Source organism: Lissotriton helveticus, chromosome 6, assembly GCF_964261635.1.
Source record: "Lissotriton helveticus chromosome 6, aLisHel1.1, whole genome shotgun sequence".
Classification (NCBI taxonomy): Eukaryota; Metazoa; Chordata; class Amphibia; order Caudata; family Salamandridae; genus Lissotriton; species Lissotriton helveticus.
The window spans coordinates 1,531,276,403-1,531,299,504 of record NC_136067.1 but is presented as its reverse complement, the minus strand read 5'-3'; the positions used below and the strand labels follow the sequence as shown (position 1 = coordinate 1,531,299,504).

Sequence of the window (23,102 nt, the reverse complement as noted above, 5' to 3'; positions counted from 1 at the left end):
AGTACTGGGACTTATTGTAGAGGTCATATCCATGTCCCCAGTACAAACAAGAACAGCCTGAGTAGGTATCCTGACTAAGTCAGAACCCGCCTCAGTTCCCAGGGTTAACCCCACTATAGCCTTGGGAGGATTACTTCCACTACTAACTGTACCAGGGGGTGCAGATGCCTTAGGGGCAGTAGTGGTAGGAGTTGGGCCTTTCTTGGTGCACTCACTAAACTGGTGAGTATTACTTTTACAGTATTGGCACCATGGTTTCCTCTGACCATTATTCTTCTTCTTTTGGGAATTCTGGGACCCACCCTCTTTAGATTGTTGGGGCCCTGTTGAAGACTTCTGGTCATTCTGCTTATTCTCATTACCCTTGGGGTCCGCTTTCTTCTGGCCACCATCCTGGTTCTGGTTCTGCTGCTTGACCCTTGTCCTGACCCATCTGTCTGCCTTCTTTCCCAATTCTTGGGGAGAGGTCAGATCTGAGTCAATAAGGTGCTGATGCAACAACTGATTTTGACAATTATTTAAGATTTGTTCTCTCATAATTAGATTATACAATCCTGTGTAATCATTAACGTTACTTCCCAGTAACCAGCCTTCAAAAGCCTTAGTGGCACAATCAACAAAGTCAGCCCAATCTTGAGACTGAATTTTCTGGGTGTCTCTGAACAGCAACCTGTACTGTTCAGTTGTTAAGCCAAACCCATCAATCAGTGTATTCTTCAGGACTTGGTAATTGTTAGCATCCTCAGGTCTAGTAGTGAGGAGCTTATCTCTACCTTTACCTTCAAAGGAGAGCCACAATATAGCTGCCCACTGACTCTGGGGGATGCACTGGACAGTGCAGGCCCTCTCCAAAGCAGTCATCCATTTGTGGATGTCATCCCCTTTTTTAAAGGGGGGCACTATTTTACTCAGGTGTCTAGTATCAAAACTCCTGTCTTTATCCTTAGGGATATTGCTGCCACCAGTGGGGACTACCCCACTCAACTGTTGCTCTCTAGCAAAGGCAAGCTTCTCCTTGGCAAGGGCAAGTTCTTCCCTCTGGATCCTCAGATTAGCCTGTTTCATCCTTGCTTCATGCTCTCTCCTCTGAGGGGAAGTCATTCTCCTCTGGGGAGAAGTCATTCTCCTCTGGGAAGAGGCATGAGAGTGCACAGATCTATTGGAGTCCCTAGAATGAGACCTATCTCTTCTAACTCCAAAGTTAGGCCTGCTTAGGGTCAGTACTGGGGGTCCCCCAGATCCTTCCCTATGTAGGTCTAAGTTGGCCCTAGTAAGTCTGCTGACTAGCTCAGGACCTTTGTCTGCCTCATCCCCAGAAAGATCCTCTTCATCCTCCTCCTCCTCCTCTACTTCCTCAGTTTCAGGGAGGTCAGGATCACCAAGGGTACCCTCTAAGGCTGGCATGCTCCCATCTGTATGAGAAGCTTTTCTAGCATCATATGTCTCTAAGAGACCTAACAGAAAAGGAGTGGTAGGGTTAGAACCCTGTTTCAATTTCCTGGAGGTACACAATTGTCTCATCTCCTGGAAACTGAGAGCTGCATATCTGGAAAGGACCTGTGGAGGGTCACTAACCACTAGGGGAGTCTCTGAAGATTCTCCATGGGTAGACATGCTTTCTAGTGAGGTGTAAGTGATGCACCTACCTACACTATGGGTTTTCCTACTGATCCCTTGCTAAGAGTTGTAGTCAGGGTGTGCTAGGCCCTTTCTACTACAACAGCTGGTTCAGTAGAACTCAGAGTATTTCTAAGCTTGTTATATGTACCTATGGTACCTTATGTGATCTTTCAAATTATATATCAAGATTATATTTGGTAAAAACAACAGCAAGCTCAAATCCCAACCGCTGCACACCAATGTGAGAAGTTGGCCTGATATATGATGCTCACTAGTTCTAGTGATCACCTTGTATCAGTCCAAACAACCCTTATGGTGATTGGTTGTAAGTCAACCTTATAGACCAGCTATCCTGATGGTAGCATGGACAAAGCAGTCTTAGGCTAAACTCTTTTGGCATGTGAAGCCAGCTGTTTTACCACAATATAACCCCTTGAATACCAGATGAAAGGACACCACACAGGCTGTTATGAAAATAAACAATATATTTATTAATAACAACACCTCTGAACTCTTTATGAGATCAGAGGACTAAGCACATGACAATACTAAGAAGGAAATACGAGTTAGCACAATTTTTACACGTGTGCCTTAGGGGCACGACAAACCATATACTAAAAACAATGGAATGTGAGGAAGGAAAGTACTGTAAGGAGATCCAGAGGCTGGAGGATCGCTGGGCCTACGCTGCGAACTAGGTAAGTAAGGAGCAGGAGGCCCACGGGACTCACGTGCAGAGTGGAAACTCTCACGCGGGATGCGTACCAACGTCTATGGATACTACAGTTTACAAAGTTACGGATTCCGGACAAACCCGGCTGGATGGAGGGAAAACAACAGTGGACCTGGACACTAGGATAGTGGACACTGACTTCAGCACCTAGAAGCTTTAGTTACCTAACCCACAGGCTGCGGGTGCATAGGGCTGAAGTGGTGTCGGGCTCGCTGCGTTGCTCCCTGTGATGCCTGAAACAAAGAGTTGCTGGCAGGCAGCCAGATGGAGGAGTCCGGTGGTTCCAAGGATGGAACTAGGAAGGAGAAGTCCTGAAAGGGAAGGGGACAGAGTCTTGGTCACTAGCCAGTGACGGTGCTGGAACCAGGAGGGAACCAGATGCTGTCGCCGCGTTCAGGGGAAGGAAGGGTCGCTTCTCTCTGTAGCTGCGCGGACCAGGAGCTGTTCTTTACGACCAGGCTGGAGGCACGAGCTGTCCCACGTAGTCTGCTGCTGATGGCGGTGTTGGATCGTCGATCTGGTCAACAGGCCTTGGCTAGTGCAAGCCACGCGGTGGAACAAAGATGGCGTCTGGTGCGGACCAGGAGGGTCCCGGGTGCTTCTCTTTCACAAGGAAGCAAGGGCCAGTCTAGGGGACCAGACTAGCAGTGTTGAAATCTTCGGGTCGTCGTCTCAGAGGTCACAAGCCAGCCGGCAAGTGACCAGACAACAGGGAAGGCAGCAACCAGGCAAAAGGGCCCCACTCAGATCTCGTGGAGGCTGGGGGGGCTGGTCTTGGATGCAGGTGCTGTGTCGGTGTGGGGCTTCTCAGTCCCCGATGCACTTACTCGAGGGTCCCTCGGTGGTCGTGCTGGAAGCACTGGGCAGGTTTCTTCAAGATGGCCGTCTCCACGTTGCTCGTCGCACCCACGGGTCCCAGCTGTGCTGTGGATGTGGGTAGAGGTCAGAGGGGTCTGGAGGTCCGGGTCTCGTTGAGCTGGGTCGTCGGATTCCGGGAAGGAAGGACTTGCAGCAAATCGCACAGGAGCTTGATGGTGCCTGCGAAGCAGGATGGTCACTCCCTGACCATAGGGGAGATTCTTCAGTCTTCTGATGTTCAGGAGGTCGAAGGTCAAGAGTTTCTTCGTGGAAGTTGTCAAGATTTAATCTAACTGGGAATGGGACCAGCTCCTACCTTTATTCAGCTAAAGGGGGCTGCACTACGACTAGGTCCCTCCCCTGGGTGGGACCAGGAAGGGGGGTGGTTACACCCCCTATCCTTTGTCCGGTTTCCCGCTGGGGCTGGAGTGACCCAGCAACTGGTTGGAACCGGTGTATGCACAGGGCACCTTGTGTGCCCCAGGCATGTCTCATTCCTTTCAGCCTTGGCCTACCTAATACACAAAATCCTGTCTGGGGTGGTGCTAGCACCTCCCAAGGCAGGAAACCCTTTGTCTGAGCCTCCCTCGCTGGAAGGACTCCCAGCAGCAGGAGGTCAGACTTGTGTCTGTGGTGGCAGCATCCATCTTGTGATGCTGAGGCTCGAGTTAACTTTAACCGGGGTTCACAGTTACATACATGTCGTGTCCCTCTAGAAGGGTGGAATGCTACCCCCGTCACCAGAATTGGCGAGGGGGTAGTATTCCAATTCGTATGACACCTTACTCGACATGTTTTGATAATGTTATACCAGAGTTAGCATTTAACCGCGAGGATTATAATGCACGTAAGAGTATATGGTATAGCGTTATCATGGAACAGCTATTAGGACTTGGTTCCGCAAGCTGCAAACGGGCTCAGCTCATGCCAGAGCACCATCTCACATAATTCCAAGCACTCTGCCTTCAGGATTGATAAGGCCTTCCATAGGAGTGACTGATAGGAATATATGTGTCCATTTTAGGTTTAGATATAGGTATACTATATCTACAGCAAAGGGTGATTACACCACCTTGCCCCAGCTGTCGTGCAGCCAGTTGTGTCAGTTTTGGATGGCCAGCCAGGGGTGGCATAATACATGCTTCAGCCCCTGGTAGGCCCTGGGTACACCTATGCCCTGGATACCTAAGGTATACTGTACAGGGACTGATAAGGTGACTCAGTATCCAATTGGTAAATGCACCTAGGGTACATGGTTGTATTTTTAGAGAGAGAACAGCTAGGCTGTGGGTCTGATTAGCAGGCCCACAGCCAGGGAAAGTCGTCAATCAGTGAAGCAAAAAGCAAAAATCTGGGGTGGCCATGGGATTGCAGACCCCACTCTCCTACAGGCATGAATTGTTATAATCTGCGGCCGGTGATCGCTCTCGCCTTGTGGTGCAATACGAAAGCTCTCAATAAAAGGGAGAAGTTCCATGCTACCTAAGGAAAAATCCAGAAAGGAGAAGATTCGGCCATCGGTTCGGATCCAGGCTGGAGGAGTATCCGTGGGGAAGCGACCATTCAGTAGAATATAGCCCACGCTGTGTAACTGGGTAATTGCATACTCCCCCAGTTTTGATGGTCTGTTTCCTACGGGAGTTGACTTTGTTGCAAGATGTAATGGAGCCATAGAGAGGGCTGATTCTGGTTCATCGAGGAAGTTACAGTGAAGATTGGTGTTAAAATCTCCTGTAATTATGCTTGGTATACTGCCATATTCACTGAACAAGTTGAAGGCGGTATTGGCCAGGCAATCCAGTTTTAATTTTTTCTCCATGCTACCTGGGGATATGTAAACGTTCAGAAGGAGGACCTGGCTGTCGATCTCATGATTGCCCAAAAGGATTTCGGAGAGACAGTTTTCCTCAAATTTTTGCTGCTTAATGGATTGGGAAAGTTTAGTTGACACGTAAATCGCCAGGCCGCCACTCGGCCTGCCAAATTTGGATTGTCTTGTTGCGAGAGATGCAAATTCAAGGTAGCCATCAATAGGAAGGCTGTCTGTTGCCCAGGTTTCCTGCAGCAGAATAATATTGTATTCCTTTAGAAAACCAAGGGTGGCTGCTGATTGAATTTTGTGACCAAGGCCGTTTATGTTCCAGGAACATATTGACAGACCGAGGTTGGGGGTTTTTCAATCATTCCGGCTCCTTACTAGGGCTCCAGGGAGCCATGACCAATCGACATTTTCGGCGTTTTGCTGGTTTATTGGGTACTCCTGGGTTGCTATAGGAGAGCGACTTCTTGCTGACTTTAATACTGAAAAAGGGAGCGAGCTGCCACTTGGGGTCTGGGTCTGGTTATTTTCCAAAATTGATGGATAAAGTGGGGCGCTAAGCATTGACATTGTTATGCCCCAATTTTTGAATTGTTCGGCTTTTGACTGAACTAGTTCTCGAGTTGTTGAGGACCCAAGCGTTAATTCAGTTGTATCGCCCGCATTAGTACCAGTTGTTGGAATACATTTGATGGAGATTATATCGTGGGACTGCAGGGAACACAAGTCGGGAAATGATTTGAGAAGTCTTAGTATGTTCCCTCGATTTAAAATGTCGTGGGGGCCTCTTGAAACATACTCTGGAGTTAGCAATAGTACGGTGCCTGAGTTAGAGGGAGGCTGAGCAGGAACTTCGTTGATCATTAAAGGCTTTGATGTCTTTGGGTTATCGACCAGAACTTGCTTCATCGAACATGCAACTGCCAATGAGGAAGACGGATCACAGTTTCTAGTTGATGGGGGTGAAGTGGAGAGACTTTTGCTCATAGGCGCCAACTGTTGATCGCTTGAAAAAATCTGGTAAACGGGTTCTTTAACTGCACATTGGACGTGGATGGGCTTACCCAGCTCTGTTGAATGATTACTCGAGCGGGTAACTAAGGGGAAAGTCGTGCGAAGTTTGGTTCCCAGTTGTTCTGTAGCTGGATTAGGCAAGGCTATTAAAGGTCGACTGAATCCAGGTGTTGCTTGCGAAAGGTGCTGTGAATGGAGCTGTTGGTCTTGGAAGGTGCCCTCTTGCTTGGTGTGGGAGAGTGGGCAGTCTCTCTGGGAAGTTGGGCTTTTTGCTGCAGAGCTTGAAGACAGATTTACTCCAGAGGTATGTAACGGCACACTTGCTTGGACTAAGTTGGTAATGATGAGGCTACTATCATTTAAGGTTTTGGTTTCAATTGTATGTTTGTTCCGACTCTTCCATAGTCTTTTTCTTTCCCGTTTTGACAGCCTGTGTTTATTATTTTGTTGAACTAAATGGATGGGAGTTGATTTGCTGTCTACAGGCTCCGTGGAGCGCAGGGAGTTGATGTGATATCAACTGGAAGTGCACTGGGTTCCTGCTAACCAGGTCCGCAGTACCAGATCTCTTTCCCAAAATCTGCACAATTGTTTCCCCAATTGGCAATACCTTTAGCACTCTTCATAAGTCCCTAGTATATGGTACCCCTTGTACCTAGGGCCTGAGGTACTAAAGAGGGTCCCTAAGGGCAGCAGCACGAACTGTGCCACCCTAAGGGACCCCTCACCAAACACATGCAAGGCTGCCATTGCAGGCTGCGTGTCTTGGTTTAGACAAAAGTGAAATCACAACAACACTCATCCCTGTGTGCCATTCCCCTAACACTGCATGTATTATTTATAAGACACTCCTGACAGGCCTAAGGCTAATATTACATATTAGGGTATACCTGCTTGAGCAGATATGACCCTGTGCCGGTCAGTTCCATTCCAGTCCCCAGGGAAGCCATTTTAAAATATGTGCTGGACACTGGTGAAAATGAGCTACGCAGCTACATGATGGATTCTCTGAAGATAGGAATGTTTGGTATCAAACATCTTGTATTGATAACCCAAACTGATTCCAGTGTTGGATTTATTAATACATGCACCCAGAGGGCACCTTGATAGTGTTAATATTAATGGGTTTTATAAGTGCAACAGCTGCCCCAGCAAAGAGGCGTCCTGGCACTGACAGCAATGAGGTGGACAGGATCAGAGAGGGGCCCCAGGGAAGGCCTACAGAGCGGGAAAGAGAAAGGTTTTTATGGCTTTCCTAAATTCAAGGTAATTGTTAAGCCCACAAATGCGGGCAGGCAGCGTGTTCCAAAGGATGGCCGCTCTGTTCCCGAAAGAGCGACCTCCGGCGCGAACCCTCCAAACCCGGGGAACCAGCACAAGGTGTTGTCCCATAGAACGCAGCTGGCGGGGGGGAACGTAGGTTAAAAGCAAATTGGCCAAAATACCAGGAGAGGCAAATTTCAGGGTTTTGAAGGCTATGCAGAGAATCTTGAACTCAATCCGCCTGGCCACAGGCAGCCAGTGGAGATGGCTAATGGCGTTTGTCAGTCAGTACTCAAATATACTGCTTCAAACTCCGGTTTACTATGCATGTACTCTTCTATGAACCTGAAAACGTGTCTTTTAAACTTTTAATTATCCAGTCTCTAGACTTATACTCTGTCCAAACATGTTGCCACTACTGTTTCAGTATTGTACTGAGCCATATATGCTTGTCTATACACTGTACAAAAAGTGTAGCTGTTATACATTCAACTCTACACTCTCCTTGGAGAAGTGTAATCATTCTGCCACTATCCAAGTAGTCATGCAGCAAAGTAGGCCTAAGGGCATGGACTGCTTCAAAGAGCTACAGATAATAAATGCACTTTTCTAAACATCTGGAAACTTGGCTTTTAATCTTTGAATTGAACAGTCTCTACCCTGACACTTCCTCCAAACATTTTACTACTACTATTTTAGTATTGTAGTGAGTTATACATCAGTATGTTCTTATGTATGTACTGTTCTAAAAGTGAAGGTGCTATATATTCAGCTAGGCAATCTCTTTGTAGAAGTGTAAACATTCAGTCAGTTTCCAAGTAGTCATGCACCATAGTAGGCCTTAGGGCATAGACTGGTTCAAATCGCTATAGACTATGCATTCACTGTTTTATACACCAGCAAACTTGCCTTTTATACCTTTAATTGCCTAGTCTGTATCATTACACTTTCACTAAACACTCTCACACTACTGTTTTAGTATTGTAGTGAACCATACAGCAGTATGTGCTTTCATATACACTATTGTAAAAGTAAAGCTGCTATACATTCAGCCACACACTTGCAGAATTGTAATCATTTAGCTAGTACCTAAGTACTCATGGTGAAAGTGGGCCTTAGAGCATGGACTGCTTCAAACTCCTATAGACTATGCATGCACTGTTCTATGCACCTGCAAATTTACCTTTTATATGTTCAATTCCCCAGTCTTTATTCTTACACTTCCACCAAACACTCCTGTTATAGTTTTGTAGTGACTCATTGATCAGTGTGTAGTAATCCATTCGCTACATTCAAACAGTAATCAGCAGATGTACAATAAGTGGTACATCCGCAGATATATGCCAGTTATTGTGCACTGTGACATCACCACAATGGATGCACTGTATTTACAATGTGGTGTATTATAGGGCAAAAACGGCACAGATATGTGATGTATTTGTGGTGTGTAGGTGGCGCATTGTTTGACTTGCGTTGCAAGCACAACGCAGCTCCAGCAATGCTCTTGGGGCCCTATGCTTAGAATTCTGTGTCAATCCTTACACCTGTTTCAAGCAGATGCAGGGTTATTGACACAGCATAAGCCTAAAAGTGACTGAATTAAATCTTATAGATTTCACTCAGTCACTTTTAGGAGGCGTTCTTGCGCCAGAACACCTCCACCCTCCCCTGTACGTTGGAAAGCCTCCTTCTGGCGCAGGGCTTTACAATGTGATGCACCTTTCATATGCATCTCATTGTAAATACCACCATGGCACATCTTTTGCACCACCGCTGCATCACAAAAGTGACGCAACAGATGTGTAAAAGAGGCACAAGGGGATTGTAAATCCGCTCCTAACACATACCAATTCACCCAGGCAGTTCCACCAGCAGTGCAAATTGAAGCATAGATTTATAAAAATGTATATGCATTTGTTACATTGAAGTGCTTTAGAGGTACTACAGTATACTATAGTTAAACACCTTATAGATTTATGCTGTAGCACTTCCTTATAGTCCTGCACTTTCACATTCACCATACACTAGTAATGTATTCAGTCATTCATTTATGCACTACACATTCATTCAGACAAAGTTTTACACACTATCATAAAAATATAGCTCTTTCTTTGACCAGTGGAGGTAGTTCTGAGAAGAACTGTTTTTTTTTGTCTTTGTAGTTTTTTATTTTTTTTTGTATTTTTTTAAAAAGTTTTTTTTTTGTTTTGTTTTTTAAACAAAAAAACTGAAACTAGAACCCAAAAAAGTGTGGATCATCAACAAAACAGTAAAAAAAAAAATATTGACGAGAACAACGGTGGTTCCTTTTCTTGCAGAGAATAAGTTCAATGGATTGTTCTCCATAGCTCAGTAGTTCGTTGCAAATCTTACAACGAATATTCAGGTCTCCAAATTCAGGTTGTATATTTGCAACCATACCGCTCGGTGGTGGTGGTGGTGGTGCTTCACTGGATGTACTGGGAAGAGAAGATCCCTGGTCTTCCTGCAACCTTCTAGTTTCAGCTCTAGCGTAATTATTTGGATGTAGAGTCTTGACATGGCGCACCATGCTTGCAGTGCCGCAAGAGTACTTCTTGGTCGGGTCACCTCTTGAAAGAGTAACTTCACAAATTTTGCAGGTCACCTTCGGAGCATTGACCTTTTTTCTTCTTGGGGAAATGTAAAAAATGTCCAGATTATTGCTTCCTTTCGCTTTTTCTGAGGCTCCTCAGGTACAAAATGTTCCTTAGAGGAATATTCTGAAGAAGAGTCATGCCGTGCAGTCATGGTGGTTACTTCTTCCAAATGGCTAGAGATCTACAGAACAGATCCTTCTCCCGTGGAAGTCAAAGTGGAATGATTAAAATGGGAGGGGTCTTTCAATCCAATCCAATCCAAAAATTCTTTATTTCGGTCATATAGACCATAAAAGAGACAGTAAAAAACATCACATACATTAAAATACACAATATATTTAAGAAAAATACATATTATAAGAATACTCATTCTAAAACTCCATCCCTGGCGTGAGGATAATTAAAACACTAAAAGTTCAAGAGAGTTCAGCAGATCCTTTTTTTTTCCTGATCAACCATGTGGCCATAAGAAATTTCGAGACGGCAAACACAATGTGACCCAAGGTACTGGTTTTCAGAATCCTATATGCCTGTGCATACTCTCTGAACCCTAGGTTTTTACAAAGTGGTGCTATCCAGCGTTTCCTAGGCCTTTGGTAGGCGAGGCACACAAACAAAATGTGAAGATCGTCTTCCAAGTGGGTTTTACAGCATGGGCAGAATTTATCGGCCGTGTTAGACCACTTGGATGTAAAGGTTTTAGTAGGCAGTGTGCCAAGCCTCCATTGGACAAAGAGTTTTCTCGCCAGGATGGGAAAAATAAAATCCATAAAAGGTTCAAAAATATATGAATTTTTGGATTCTAAAAATCGCAAAGTAAGGGTGCCACTGTGTTGCGCATTTACCAAAAGTGCAAGTGACCTGTCCTTAAAAATTTTTGACAGAGCTTTGCGCGAGATTGCTTGGCAGCCTCGCGCTGGGTCCTCCCAAAGGTCACGGAGATTCATTGAAGTCAGTTGATTTTTCACAGAGGCAAGCCAAGGAATTTTTCCACCACAATTAAGACTCATGACATGGGTGAGGTCCTCCCTATAATGGTGCAGTTCGTTCGTAGACCAAAGCCTGTGCCAAAACTTCACTGGTTTGGACACAAGCTCCTCTGCAATAGGGGGTAGCCCCAGGTCCATTCTCAAGGGCAGAAGTGGCGTTGCACGCGGAAGAGTCAATAAACGCCTTAGGAAACTATTTTCAACTGTAGACAAATCCCTCGCCGCTTTATGCCCCCAAAGTTCACAGCCATAAGTGGCCGCTGCCTTGGCCTGGGACCTATAGGTTTCGAGGGCCGGGCTCACGGGCTTAAAGGACGAAGAATTAGCCACCTTCAGAATTGCACCAGACAGTTGAGACAGTTTTACCCTTGAGCGTGCTATCTGGTGGTCCCAAGATAAGTGTTCCTGTATTGTTACCCCCAAATATATGAAGGTGGACACCCTCTCGAGACTGGCCGTCCCCAGGGTAGGATTAGGTCTTGTTTTAGTTGGTGGATTAAAAATCATGTACTTTGTCTTCTCTGTGTTTATCTCCAACCCGTGCTGAGCACAGAAAAGACCAAATCCATCCAGGATCCTCTGAATCCCCATGGGGGATTTGGAAAGAAGGAGGGTATCGTCGGCAAACATAATTGCCGGTACCCTCCTTCCGGCCAGGCAGGGGGCGTCGTTGTTATTTACATTTTCCAGGTGGGAGATGACATGGTTGATGTACAAACAGAACAGGGTTGGTGCCAGGACACAACCCTGCCTCACCCCTCGAGAGACGGGGAACCTTGATGACAATTTGCCATCTTTCCCACACCTGACCTGCGCATAGTTGTTCTCATGCAGCCTGACTAAGATGTTAAGTAGCTGGGGGGGAACTCCCAGCTTTTCCAGCACCTCCCACAGCTTTCTGCGCGGGACTAGGTCGAAGGCTGACCTCAGGTCCACGAAGACCATGTACAGTCTTCCCCCCTCGATGATCACGGTCTTCCAATAAAGGAGGACGAGGCGGAAGATCTGGTCCATGGTCGACGTGTTCTTCCTGAAGCCAGCCTGCAGAGGACTCAGAATGTCATTGTCCTCTACCCAGTCTAATAGATGGTTCAGAATAAGACGCGCAAAAAGCTTTTGGGGGACATCTATAAGACTAATTGGCCTATAGTTAGTTGGGTTCAGAGGGGAGCCTTTCTTATGGATTGGGACAATTTCGGCCCCTAACCAAGAGGAAGGAACCACCATACCTCCTAGTATAGCGTTAAATAAAATGAGAAGGTAAGGGGCCCAGATGTCGAGATGGTACCTAAACAGATCCCCGGGAAGCTTGTCCAACCCCGGTGCCTTCCCCAAGGCCAGACACTCCAACGCTGTCTTCACCTCACCTAGAGAGAATTCCAGGGACATATCTGAGGGACAGGGAAAATCCACCGCCAGCCCATCGGGCCATAATGTGGTTGCATGGTATAATGCTCCGAAGTGGGCCTCCCACACAGAGGGGGCAATATTAGGCTCCACCGCAGGCGTGAGCACCCCAGTACCATTATTTACCAGAGCCCAGAACTTCCTAGAGTCTCTGCACTTCAGGGCTTCAAACAGTTCCTGCCAGTGGTTCCAATCCCACTCTGCCCTAGCGCTGGCCACTGCTGCCTTGTACTCCCTCCTCAGGGTTGCAACCCTCTCCCTATCACTACCTTCTTTGATGGCTGAAAGTAGGTCGGATTTAATTTTCCTACAGGTAGGGGTGTACCAGGTCGCAATACGGGTAACTTTCCTTCTTGCGGGCACCACCGGGTTAAAGACATCTGCAAGGTCCCTGACCAGAGTCTGATGGATGCCGGAAAGTCTCTCATTATAGTCAGAGAGTCTGGGTTGACTAATGAGAGCATCCACCTCCTGAAACAAGGGGAGTGCTATACCATATAACTTATTCATGGCATTTTCATTATTGACCAGCTTCCCCCACTTCACCCGTCGTCTGCTTGTGGTGAGGAGTATGTCCCCCTGATCACCTCCGGCGTCAGTGGTTACCAACCCTACAGCGGAGATTGGGTGCTGAATTTCCAAGAGGAGAGAATTATGATCACTGTCTGTTCTGGATACCACTTTGAAGTCTTGCACTTTAGGCCATAAGGATATATCAATAAAGATATAATCCAGCCTGGACTCGTGCCCCTTTCTGTTAAATGTGCACACCGATGGAGTATCGGAGGGAGTGCGCCCATTGCACGCCCTCAGTGCGAAATTCAAAGTAAGGGAGGTGAGGTGTATTGCCAGCGGGGACCATGCTTTAGGGTGGGGCGAGGAGGAGGGGGGAACTCCCCAGTAATCATCCTCAGCTGTAAATGGTCCCTCCATTAAACCCTCGAGTGGTTCAAAATGGCAATTGAAGTCCCCTCCCATCACTAATTTCAGGTCGGCAGGTAGTTGACCTAGAAAGGATGAGAGTTCGACTAAGGTGGGAGATTCATTGCCCACAGCAACTGGTCGAGAGTAGACATTTACAATTGCCCAAGACCCTTTGCCAGGCCAGTTGAGGCGAACACACTGGATGTCCTGGGAGAGAGTATCCATACTTTCCACCTGACACCCAATGTGGCTCGCCACCCAAATTGCCAACCCACCCGAAGGTCTCCCCCTACCATTCCATTTTGCCGGGATTTCGTGTATATCGTACCCCCTCCTATAGTGTGGTTCCCTTGCCCATGTCTCCTGCAGGAGAATGATGTCACTCCCATCGACCAGGGTCTCCCACTCCGGAGTACCCACCTTATTCATAATACCCGCCACGTTCCATGACAGAATAACTAGCCCTGATCCTCGGGATTGCGGGGAAACTTCACTTAGTGCCAAACCTTGGGGTTGGAGGGGAGCTTCACTTAGTGCTGGCACAGTGTCGCAAGTGTGCATTGCCAAAACACCCAGCCCAGGTGTAGTAGGCTTCAGGATGGATGGTACAGCACGCTCCTCCTGTTGCAATATAGGGACAGAGCTTGAATAGAGTGGTTCCTGTGCTTGCACTTGGGTACATCCCTCAGAGGACCCCCCCTCATTGGAAAAAGCCTGGATCTTTACCTCAGCTACAGGGTGGAAAATGTCCACCCCTCTAACTGAGATCGCATGTGGAGATTTTACAGAGTGTTTTGGTATAACTCCCCATTGTGGTCAATCAACATGGTCCAGGCAAGAAAATCTGTTCTGGTGAACAAAATTACCAAGAGCGGGGATTGGGTTATGCTTGGGTCTGTACCGTGAACCATCAATTGCAAAGCCCACTCTAGTCCAGCTCTGCTCCCTCCCCGAGGGGTCTTTCAACAGTTGGAATAGGAAGTGTTATGAACCAATCAAATCTCTTCTTTTAAAGTCACATGGCTTTGCGTACGCTTACGGTGCACTTACGGAGCTCTTACGCTGCGCTTACGGTGCTCGTAAAAGGAATTATATAGAATTTATTTTAATATATTGTAATAAAAATTGTAATTAATAAAATGTTTTTTTAATGTATTTTTGTTATTATTTTACATTAAGAATATGAAATATAACTTAAATAATAAAACAAATATAAATATTTTTAATAAAAATGTAAGAAATTTGTATATAAAGAAAGAAATATAATAATTAATTCATTTAAAAATTATCATTTACAAAACCTTTGAAATTCACTGAAAAAACCATAGGTTTCAGTCACGTTATAGTTAGAAATTAGCATTTAAAAAACCTTAGAAATTCACTGAAAAAACCATAGGTTTCACACATGTTATAGTTAGCTGGACATTTCACTCATACAAAACCATTGAAATTCCCCCGTTATAGTTAGTTCAGCTAACTATAACTCGCGCGCCCGCAATGCACTGCTGATGACATCACATATTACATCACTCATGACATGGTCAGTGACATCACTCATGATATCACTCATGACATCTCAAATGACATCACTGATGACATCATCCTTGTGAAAGAGTGGCAGACCTCCTCCCACCCTATTATTACCTTTGATACACACATTCAAAAATAGAAACTAAAATTTTCAAACAAATGGAGATACCAATACCAGTTACAACAACCTATTCAGTAATTCCAACATCTACATACACGTCCAGTCATTCACTAACAGTTCTATATAGTCACTCATACATGTACTAACTCATCATATATACTCATTCTCCTATACATTCTGTTACACACCGATACTCATCCATAGAGTTACTCACACACATACTCACACATGCAAATAAACTATCAAACATCCATTTACTTGCATATACAGCTATACACACACCACTACACTTACTTCTACAGAAACGTACACATACTTACTCTCTTAAACAATCACTTATAGAAACAAATACTTATTTATACAGGAACTCTTCCAAACTCTCACTCTCACATATATTTATTTATATACATCAATACTCACATCTACTAGTTTAAAGCATATGTAGTTACTCATGAATACACTATTGAGACAGTCATTCACTCACTAACCCACCCATACACACAATCATCCATCCATACAGTCCTGCACCCATGCTGTCTTCAAAACACATGTAAACAGTGAGTCACTCATTCATGCATCTGTGCGCTAAGTTATATCCTCCACCCAACCATACAGACACTCATACTGATACTCAAAAAACAACTAATAACCCATATATACACTCATGTAGCTACTCACCAACCCATGCAGCCACTTATGCACAAAGTGAGACACTGATACAGATATTTAAATATTTAAACATTACTCGCTAATACATCTATTCACTAAGATACACTTAATAAGTCAGTTATACAATCAATTTTACCAAAAAAAATCCATTTAGACACTTATTTACCCATTCATTCTTCCATCGACCTTTAGATATACATATAAAAAAAATATTTATTTTTCGGAAAGACACACATTTACTGGATGATGTCATCAGTGATGTCATTTGAGATGTCATGAGTGATGTCACTGACCATGTCATGAGTGATGTAATATGTGACGTCATCAGCAGTGCATTGCAGGCGCGCTAGTTGTAGTTAGATGAACTAACTATAACGGGGTAATTTCAATGGTTTTGTATGAGTGAAATGTCCAGCTAACTATAACATGTGTGAAACCTATGGTTTTTTCAGTGAACATCCAGTTCTTCCATCTCAGGATCTTGCCTGCGGGGATCATTGTTATGCATGTCAAAACCATCCCCTACCAGCAATACACATCAGCCAGGTCCCCAGCATTCCATTACCTCTCTACAGCACACCTTTGCCCGTAGCAAAGAGCAGTCAACCTCATTATGTAACTGTCTGGTCAAACCCACAAAATGCACGCCTAAATCCCAGTGTTTATGCTGTGTATCATCCCGTAAATAGCACTTGACTTAAACCTAATAAGAATGCATTGGATCTGCCTCCAGCAGCCTGTCCTTATGTTTCAGTCCTGGCAGGAGTACCACCGCTTAAAGAACAATATATTGAGTCCGGGGAAGAGCTGATCAATAAATGCATTGACTAGTTATACAAAACAAACATTTTAACATCACAAATATAAATGACATCATCATAGTACAAAGGGTGGGATGGATCGGCCGCTCAGTTAAATACACGGAAGGGGACTGCATAGTGATGAACTTTAACAGCCCATCTTTAGTAAGGGCCATACTGAAACAAGAGTCCATTGGCTCCAGTAATACAAAAATGTGGTCTCTCCCTTTAAGTTACTTTTACAAACCACCTTTAAGGGGAGATTTGCCAGGACTGTTTCCCTTTGCACAATATACTAGATTTGTTGCGTTAAGTGACCTTGAAGACACAGATTGACTGGGGCCTGTTTAAGGAGTGAGCCCCGGAAAGAAGATCACCAGGGCACAGAGAGTACTCTCATGCAGGACGATCATGTTCTGAATATACACAGCTGGAATGTGGCTGGACTACAAATCAAAGATTGCAAAAAACGAATGGGTACACTTTATTAGGCAATATGATATCTTAATGTTCCAGGAACCCTGGCCACCTAGTGATATATGTATTGATGGTTTTGAGTGCCATAATACCCTGGCATCTCCATCTAGAATGGGTCGTGACTCTGGAGGCTTGGCTTTATGGGTGAATATTACTGCAGGGAGGGTGTACCAAGGCCATAGAAACTAACAATGATAATTTTCAGTTTGTAAGGTACAAAAGAGGACTGATTTTATATTTGATACATTTTTATAATAATGATTTCCATTCTACACCCAAAACGAAATTCCATATCTTATTTGATTATATCACTGCCTTAAGAGATTCATTTGGCAAAAATAGTAACCTAGTGGTTATATGTTTTGGAGGCGATTTTAATGCGAAATTGGCCCTGTAGGAGCCTTCATTTAGCGGTGTCAGTCTGGCAAGTGTATGTACTAGGGGAATAGGGCTGCAGGAATATTTGGAATCCTAGGATTTGGGTAATGTTATGGATATTGCAGCCCATTATGAAAATACTATAGTGTTACCTACCTACAGAGGTAGGGATGCTCCTCTTTAATTAATTACTTTTTTATTTCATCTAACATGGAGGATTTATTACTTTATGGTAAAGTGGTACCAACACATTATGGGGATCATAACCCCATTAAAGTCGTTTTTAAATTCCCCCCTAAGCTCAAATATAGAACTGAATGTGGCACTAGAAATCTAGACCCATCTATGGACAACCCACTTATTCCAACAAGTCGTTCGGGAGAACTTTGAACTGGTTACGACCTGCTTAACCACACTCAATACTGGATCAGAAATAGTTGCTGCATATTCTCAGTTCTGTTACCATATAAAAATGGAGCTAATGAAACCTGGTGTCCAATCATTAATAGACCCAGATATTTTAACCATCAGTGCTTGACTATAATTTGCCAACTACGACAGTCCCTTATGTCTAAACCTAGGAACCCACTGGAGGTGGCATTTTTAAGAAAAAAATACAAGGTGGTCACCTCCTTGAGGAAGAATGAGGTACTGGAACAACAGTGGGAATCATTGGCTGATCTGGCTAATAAAAGGAACAGCAAACATTTTTGGGCTGCTGTTAAGGATATGAGAGCTATGAAACAGATGCGGTCACCAAGTAGTTGTAATATAACCAGTGATTCCTGGGAGGAGCATTTCTTGATGATATACGCAGCTACCTCATTAGATAATGAAATATTGCCAGAACCTGACCCTAAGGGGATAGTGGTGTTTCTGATTGAGGTGGAAGATACGATAAAACAGAGTAGGGGCTGCAAGGCCACTGGCCGTGATGGGGTACCAATAGACCTTATTAAGTATAAACTTGAATTCTGGGTGCAGCTTCTGCTTAATGTTTTTAACAACTTAGCTTCTTCGCCCCCTACTGAGTACCTGGTCAACCTCCATTTTTGTCCCAATTTTTAAAAAGGGTGACAGCTCAAATCCAGGCTGTTACAGGCCAATCTCCCTGATAGACACTACACTGAAAATCCTGGGCAGGTGTTTGTATAATAAGATCAGAGATTGGTCTGCAGAGAATTCCATTTTGTACCCCTGCCAATATGGATTCAGAAATAAAGTGGGCATAGTAGAACAGTGTTCTAACCAGAAATTAAGCATTGGGAAATATACCGTCGCCCAACACTCTCCGATGTATTTGGCTTTTATGGATTTGACCTCGGCTTTTGATTGTGTTAACCGATCAAAGCTGTGATTAATCCTTTTAGAGATAGGGATGGATGAAGCCACAAAGTATTTTGTAGCTTATATTCACTGAGACATGAAGGCCAGGATCCGACTAAACTAGGGGTAAGGGGGTTTCAAAAGACATCAGGATTGTTAGAGGGGTAAGACAAGGATGTCTTTTAGCGCCATTGCTTTTTATTTTATGTATTAATAATCTTCACCCGTTTTTAATAATTTTCACACATGATGTCCCAAGAAAGAAAGGCTACATTTTACCTTGTTTATTGTATGCTGATGATGCTGTGCTGATGGCCCGCACCCCTAGAGCCTTGCACATTTTAGTACAGGGATTGGTCGATTTTATGGCCTTGCTATACTTTTGCACAAATTGTATATCATGGCCTGTGGACCAAGGAAGCACAAAATTAAATCTCTTCCGATTGGTAATCACTGTTAACAATGCACCAGCACTTTTTCATATTTGGGATTGGTTTTTGAGGCTAATGGTTCTTGGGTGGATCACACTGCCCATTGTAGGAATACATTCTCTAAAGTCTATCGATGCAATGTTTAGTTTACCGCAACCAAGGAGTTATTTTACCTATTTTGTAAAGTTTTAAATCACCATGTACCCCTGTGTCAACTTATGGGGCTGCGGGCTGGGGTAACTCTAATCATCACAATATACAGACTGAAGACAAAAGTTTTGTCTGAAGCTTCTGGGGGGCCTCAACTCCTCGCCTCAATATATTTGCCACAGCGAACCGAACTTACCCTATGTATTAGAACTCACCCACCCTTCTTTTGGCTAGCAGTCTTGAAAAACAAGAGATATCATGGAAGACTGCCTCAGCTGTGATATAGACATGGATATTCCGTGGCTAGCAGGAGTAAAAGCTAGCTTGTGCATGGCTGGTTATGCTCATGTATTTGATCGACCTTAGAGCCTTGACGCTGTAAGAAAAAAGCAGATGCAAGCAGCTTAATGCAGTGTTATCATGAGAAAAGATTACCTAACAAGGCTAAGAAACTGAGTGTGGCCCTGAATTTGAACCCCAAGAATAATTTTTTAATAGCTGGGTATCTATATAAATCCGTGGGTCGGTGAGAGCGTAGTCTTTTGTTTCGCCTGAGAGCCCGTACCGTTAAGTAGTCATTATGCTTCCCCCTGGGTTTTCAAGTCTACCTTGACTCTTCTCTCTCCCTCTTCTCCCTGCCCATATGACAAGAGATCTAGTCAATACGTACTTTATTTTTTGGTGGATATTATATGATGTACACAAAGTTTTTCCTATGCCCTGTTTTTAAGAGACGTTTTATTATAGATTATAGGTAAGGATTTAATACACCTCTTAAACTGGGTGATAATGAGTTAATTATTTCTGGAGAAGCGTTCTTGAAAGCTGCCATTCGAGCCTGTAATTCGATGAGTACTGTATGATGTGCACCTTGTATTTTCATAGCTCTGTTTTACATTGAGTGTTTTATCTTATTTATCTCTCATCTTGTCCTTGGTTATTTTAATTTATGTTTTTACCTATACTTTTATGGGTATATTTTATCCGAATAAAGAATGTAAATGAAATGAGTACACCTCATGATCCAAGCCTTTGACATTTTGGATGATTGGTGAAATACATTCATTTATATTTCCATTCTACACATACAAACATTTGTATAAATTATATAAATGCTAATCACCCATGTATCTAGCGAACCCTGTCTTTAAAGTACACACAAATCTTATGTTACTTTTGTTCGTTGGTTATTACTGACAACAGTTGTTTTCCCCCAGAGCAGTCCTCACCACATATTGTTGATAAATGAGGTATCTTTTTCATCTAAGTCCACAATCCCCAGATATACAAGTAAGAGGCTAAGGGGCATATCATCAAGCCCCGGAGATAAAATTATTGGCGCTTTAGCGTCTGTTTTGGTGCGGAAAGCGGCGATCATTTTATCTCCTAATCAGCAAAGTCACGCTATCGCGTGAATCCTTGCATTATCGCCCTTTCCCCCAACGCCCATCTTTGCATCTCTAATGAGATGCAAAGTGGGCATTCCTGCCCCGACATAACTGGAGAAATGTTGTTAAGCGACATTTCCAATCGCACATTGCCAAACCTTGTGCGATTATCGCTGTATTTCCAGTGATAATCGCACAATTGGCAGCTTGCGCTCTGAATTTTATCGCTTTGGAGATAAGCCGTTGCTGATAGCACGCTATCTCCGCAATAAAATTCAGAGTTGGCCGGCGATAATTATCCTTGCGCTAAGAGCGCTGAGCGATAATTATCGCATGGCCTTGATGATATGCCCCCTGATTGGCATAAAGAGAGGAAAAGGTTACAGTAAATGGAGAACTGATCAAGTATGACTAGTAGAAACTGACCACGAGGGAAATTATACACTTTGACATCAAGAGGTTGGAGGAAACCATGAAGTGTATTTCAATGGAGAAAATTGATCAAATGAGGAAGCAATGGGGGGAGGCGCAGAAAGGGCCACAAGAGGGAGGAAGGGGCAGCTGACCAAAATGAATGAAGGGAGAAGGTTGTCTGTAAAAAGGATATATATGTTAACTGCTTACTACATATGCAAGGAAGAAAAAGACTGATCCCAAGATTTGGATGGTGCAAGAAATAAGAGGAAGGAATTGAGTGCTAAGGTTGATCTCATGAGGAAATAGGAACCCTGACCTCTAGATGTATGAAATGACACCTATTACTTTCAATATGTGTCATCTGACTTGTGGGGTTCGTGGGTTACTGCTACTTTATCTCTCCCTCCTACTAATGGCAGTGAGATTACCTGTTGTCCTATGGCTGTTGTGGTTAGCAAGTGAGGAAAACATTGTTTAGACTGTTGAAATTGGTTGTTGCTCTGAATCTAATATTGAAAACAGTGGCTAGGAAATCTTTTGCTTGTTGTTGAATTAGTTAATAACCTTTGCTGCACTGAATGCAAACATGAAGTCATGAAATGATTTACAGGAAACCTATCTTGAGATGTGATATGAAATGAAAGAGTGGCAATATGTGTTCACCAAATGACTCAAGGATCCTAATATGCAGGCAATGTGTTCTTTTGTGTGTTAGTAACACATGTTTCACACTACCCTATTTAAATGTCTGTTATTATTTTAGGAAATGACGGAAGAAGAAAAGAAACATTTGCAGAAGAGGAGGCAACTAGCTGAAAAACTTAAAGAAGAAGTGATTAATAAATGAAATTTTAATTTTGATAATATGTGGACAAGGGACATAGACTTGTTCAGTTTAATTAAACCGATATTTTATCTAAACCTTCTTGAAAAATGAAGCCAGTGTGTTTCGATTTCATTTAAAACCTTTCCAATATGAAATTTAACTAGTACATGTAACCCAGAAGCAGCATTTGACACCCCAATAAGCTAGTTAAATGTTATTGATGATATGTGTGAAACATGTCATTACCGTAGAAAGGATGCATTTGTTTGGTTGAGCTTGCACAATTCTGCGGTCCACCTTTGGCAGTGAAAGCTGTGTATTTACTGCAATGCTGTCCAGAAGCTTTGAAAACAGCCCTGGAAGAAATTTGGGAGCAAAAGGTAAGAAATAATTCGCGTTTTATACAGCAGACCACAGTAATGTGTTCTGTGATAGAGTCATGGTTTAATTACATTCACTTCAATGTTCTTGTTGATGGTCACTATATTAAAAGCTTTGCCAGCTTTGAAAAAGTGAGGTTGCTTAATAATATTTCTGTGAAAAAAATTCCTTTAGAAAATCCTTTTTTTTTTTTTTTTTTTTTTTTTTTTTACAGTTTTGTAGCTCAATAGAGCAAAACAATTCACCCAGAGGTGGGCACAGCACTGTTTTGTTTCACTAATACAAAGATTAACATGGGCCCATCTTGCTGAATCTCCGGTCACTCTTCCTCACTGGCTTGTGCGTACATGCGGTCCTTGATTCTATATTCAATAGAGCCTGCCAAATTGCTATGTATTTTATTTCATTTATCATTGCCACTGTGCCCCACTTATTTTGTTAAACTATGGGCCCGATAACGATGTCGGGCGCATCACCTCTGACATGGTACGTTTAAAGTACAACTACGTATTAGGATGGCGGCAGTCGGATTTTAAACCTGTGGGGAAATCTGACCTGGTTCCGACATCAGTCAGAAAGGCAGCATAATCCCTTAAGCACAACCTTTCAGCCGTCAGGATTATGATGTCAGTTTCTGACACCCATTCCATGTTTGCCTTTCCCAAATGGAAAGACTGTTAGAAAGTGACATTGGGAGTCCCTAGCAGGGCCCCCTTGCCCCCTGGCCCTCTGCATACTACCCTGGGGGCACATCCCTGCACTTTGTGGGAGGCACCGTAAGGTGTCTGTCACACGGTACAGGGATGTTTGCAAACTTCCATTTTTCAATGGGAGCTTGTGCTGGAGGCGTTTTCAGCCTGCCGCACAAGCTCCCATTGGAAAATGGAAGTTTCCAAACGCAGTATGTGCGGTTGGATCCTAATTGGGATTGTGGAAGCGCCGGCCCATGGTCGGGTGGTCCCT

The 23,102-nt window shown here is 43.8% G+C and overlaps 1 protein-coding gene across 3 annotated transcripts in view; it reads left to right on the top strand.

Moving 5' to 3' along the window:
• The window catches only part of CFAP36 (cilia and flagella associated protein 36), a 343,167-nt gene extending 321,297 nt beyond the window's left edge, over nt 1-21,870 (top strand). For all 3 annotated transcript variants that reach the window (XM_078649320.1, XM_078649319.1, XM_078649318.1), the window contains one exon: nt 21,696-21,870. In XM_078649320.1, coding sequence (XP_078505446.1) covers nt 21,696-21,779 — 84 coding nt within the window. In that variant the 3' untranslated portion in view covers nt 21,780-21,870. The remainder of the gene's footprint in view (nt 1-21,695) is intronic.
• The last annotated feature ends 1,232 nt before the right edge of the window (nt 21,871-23,102 follow it).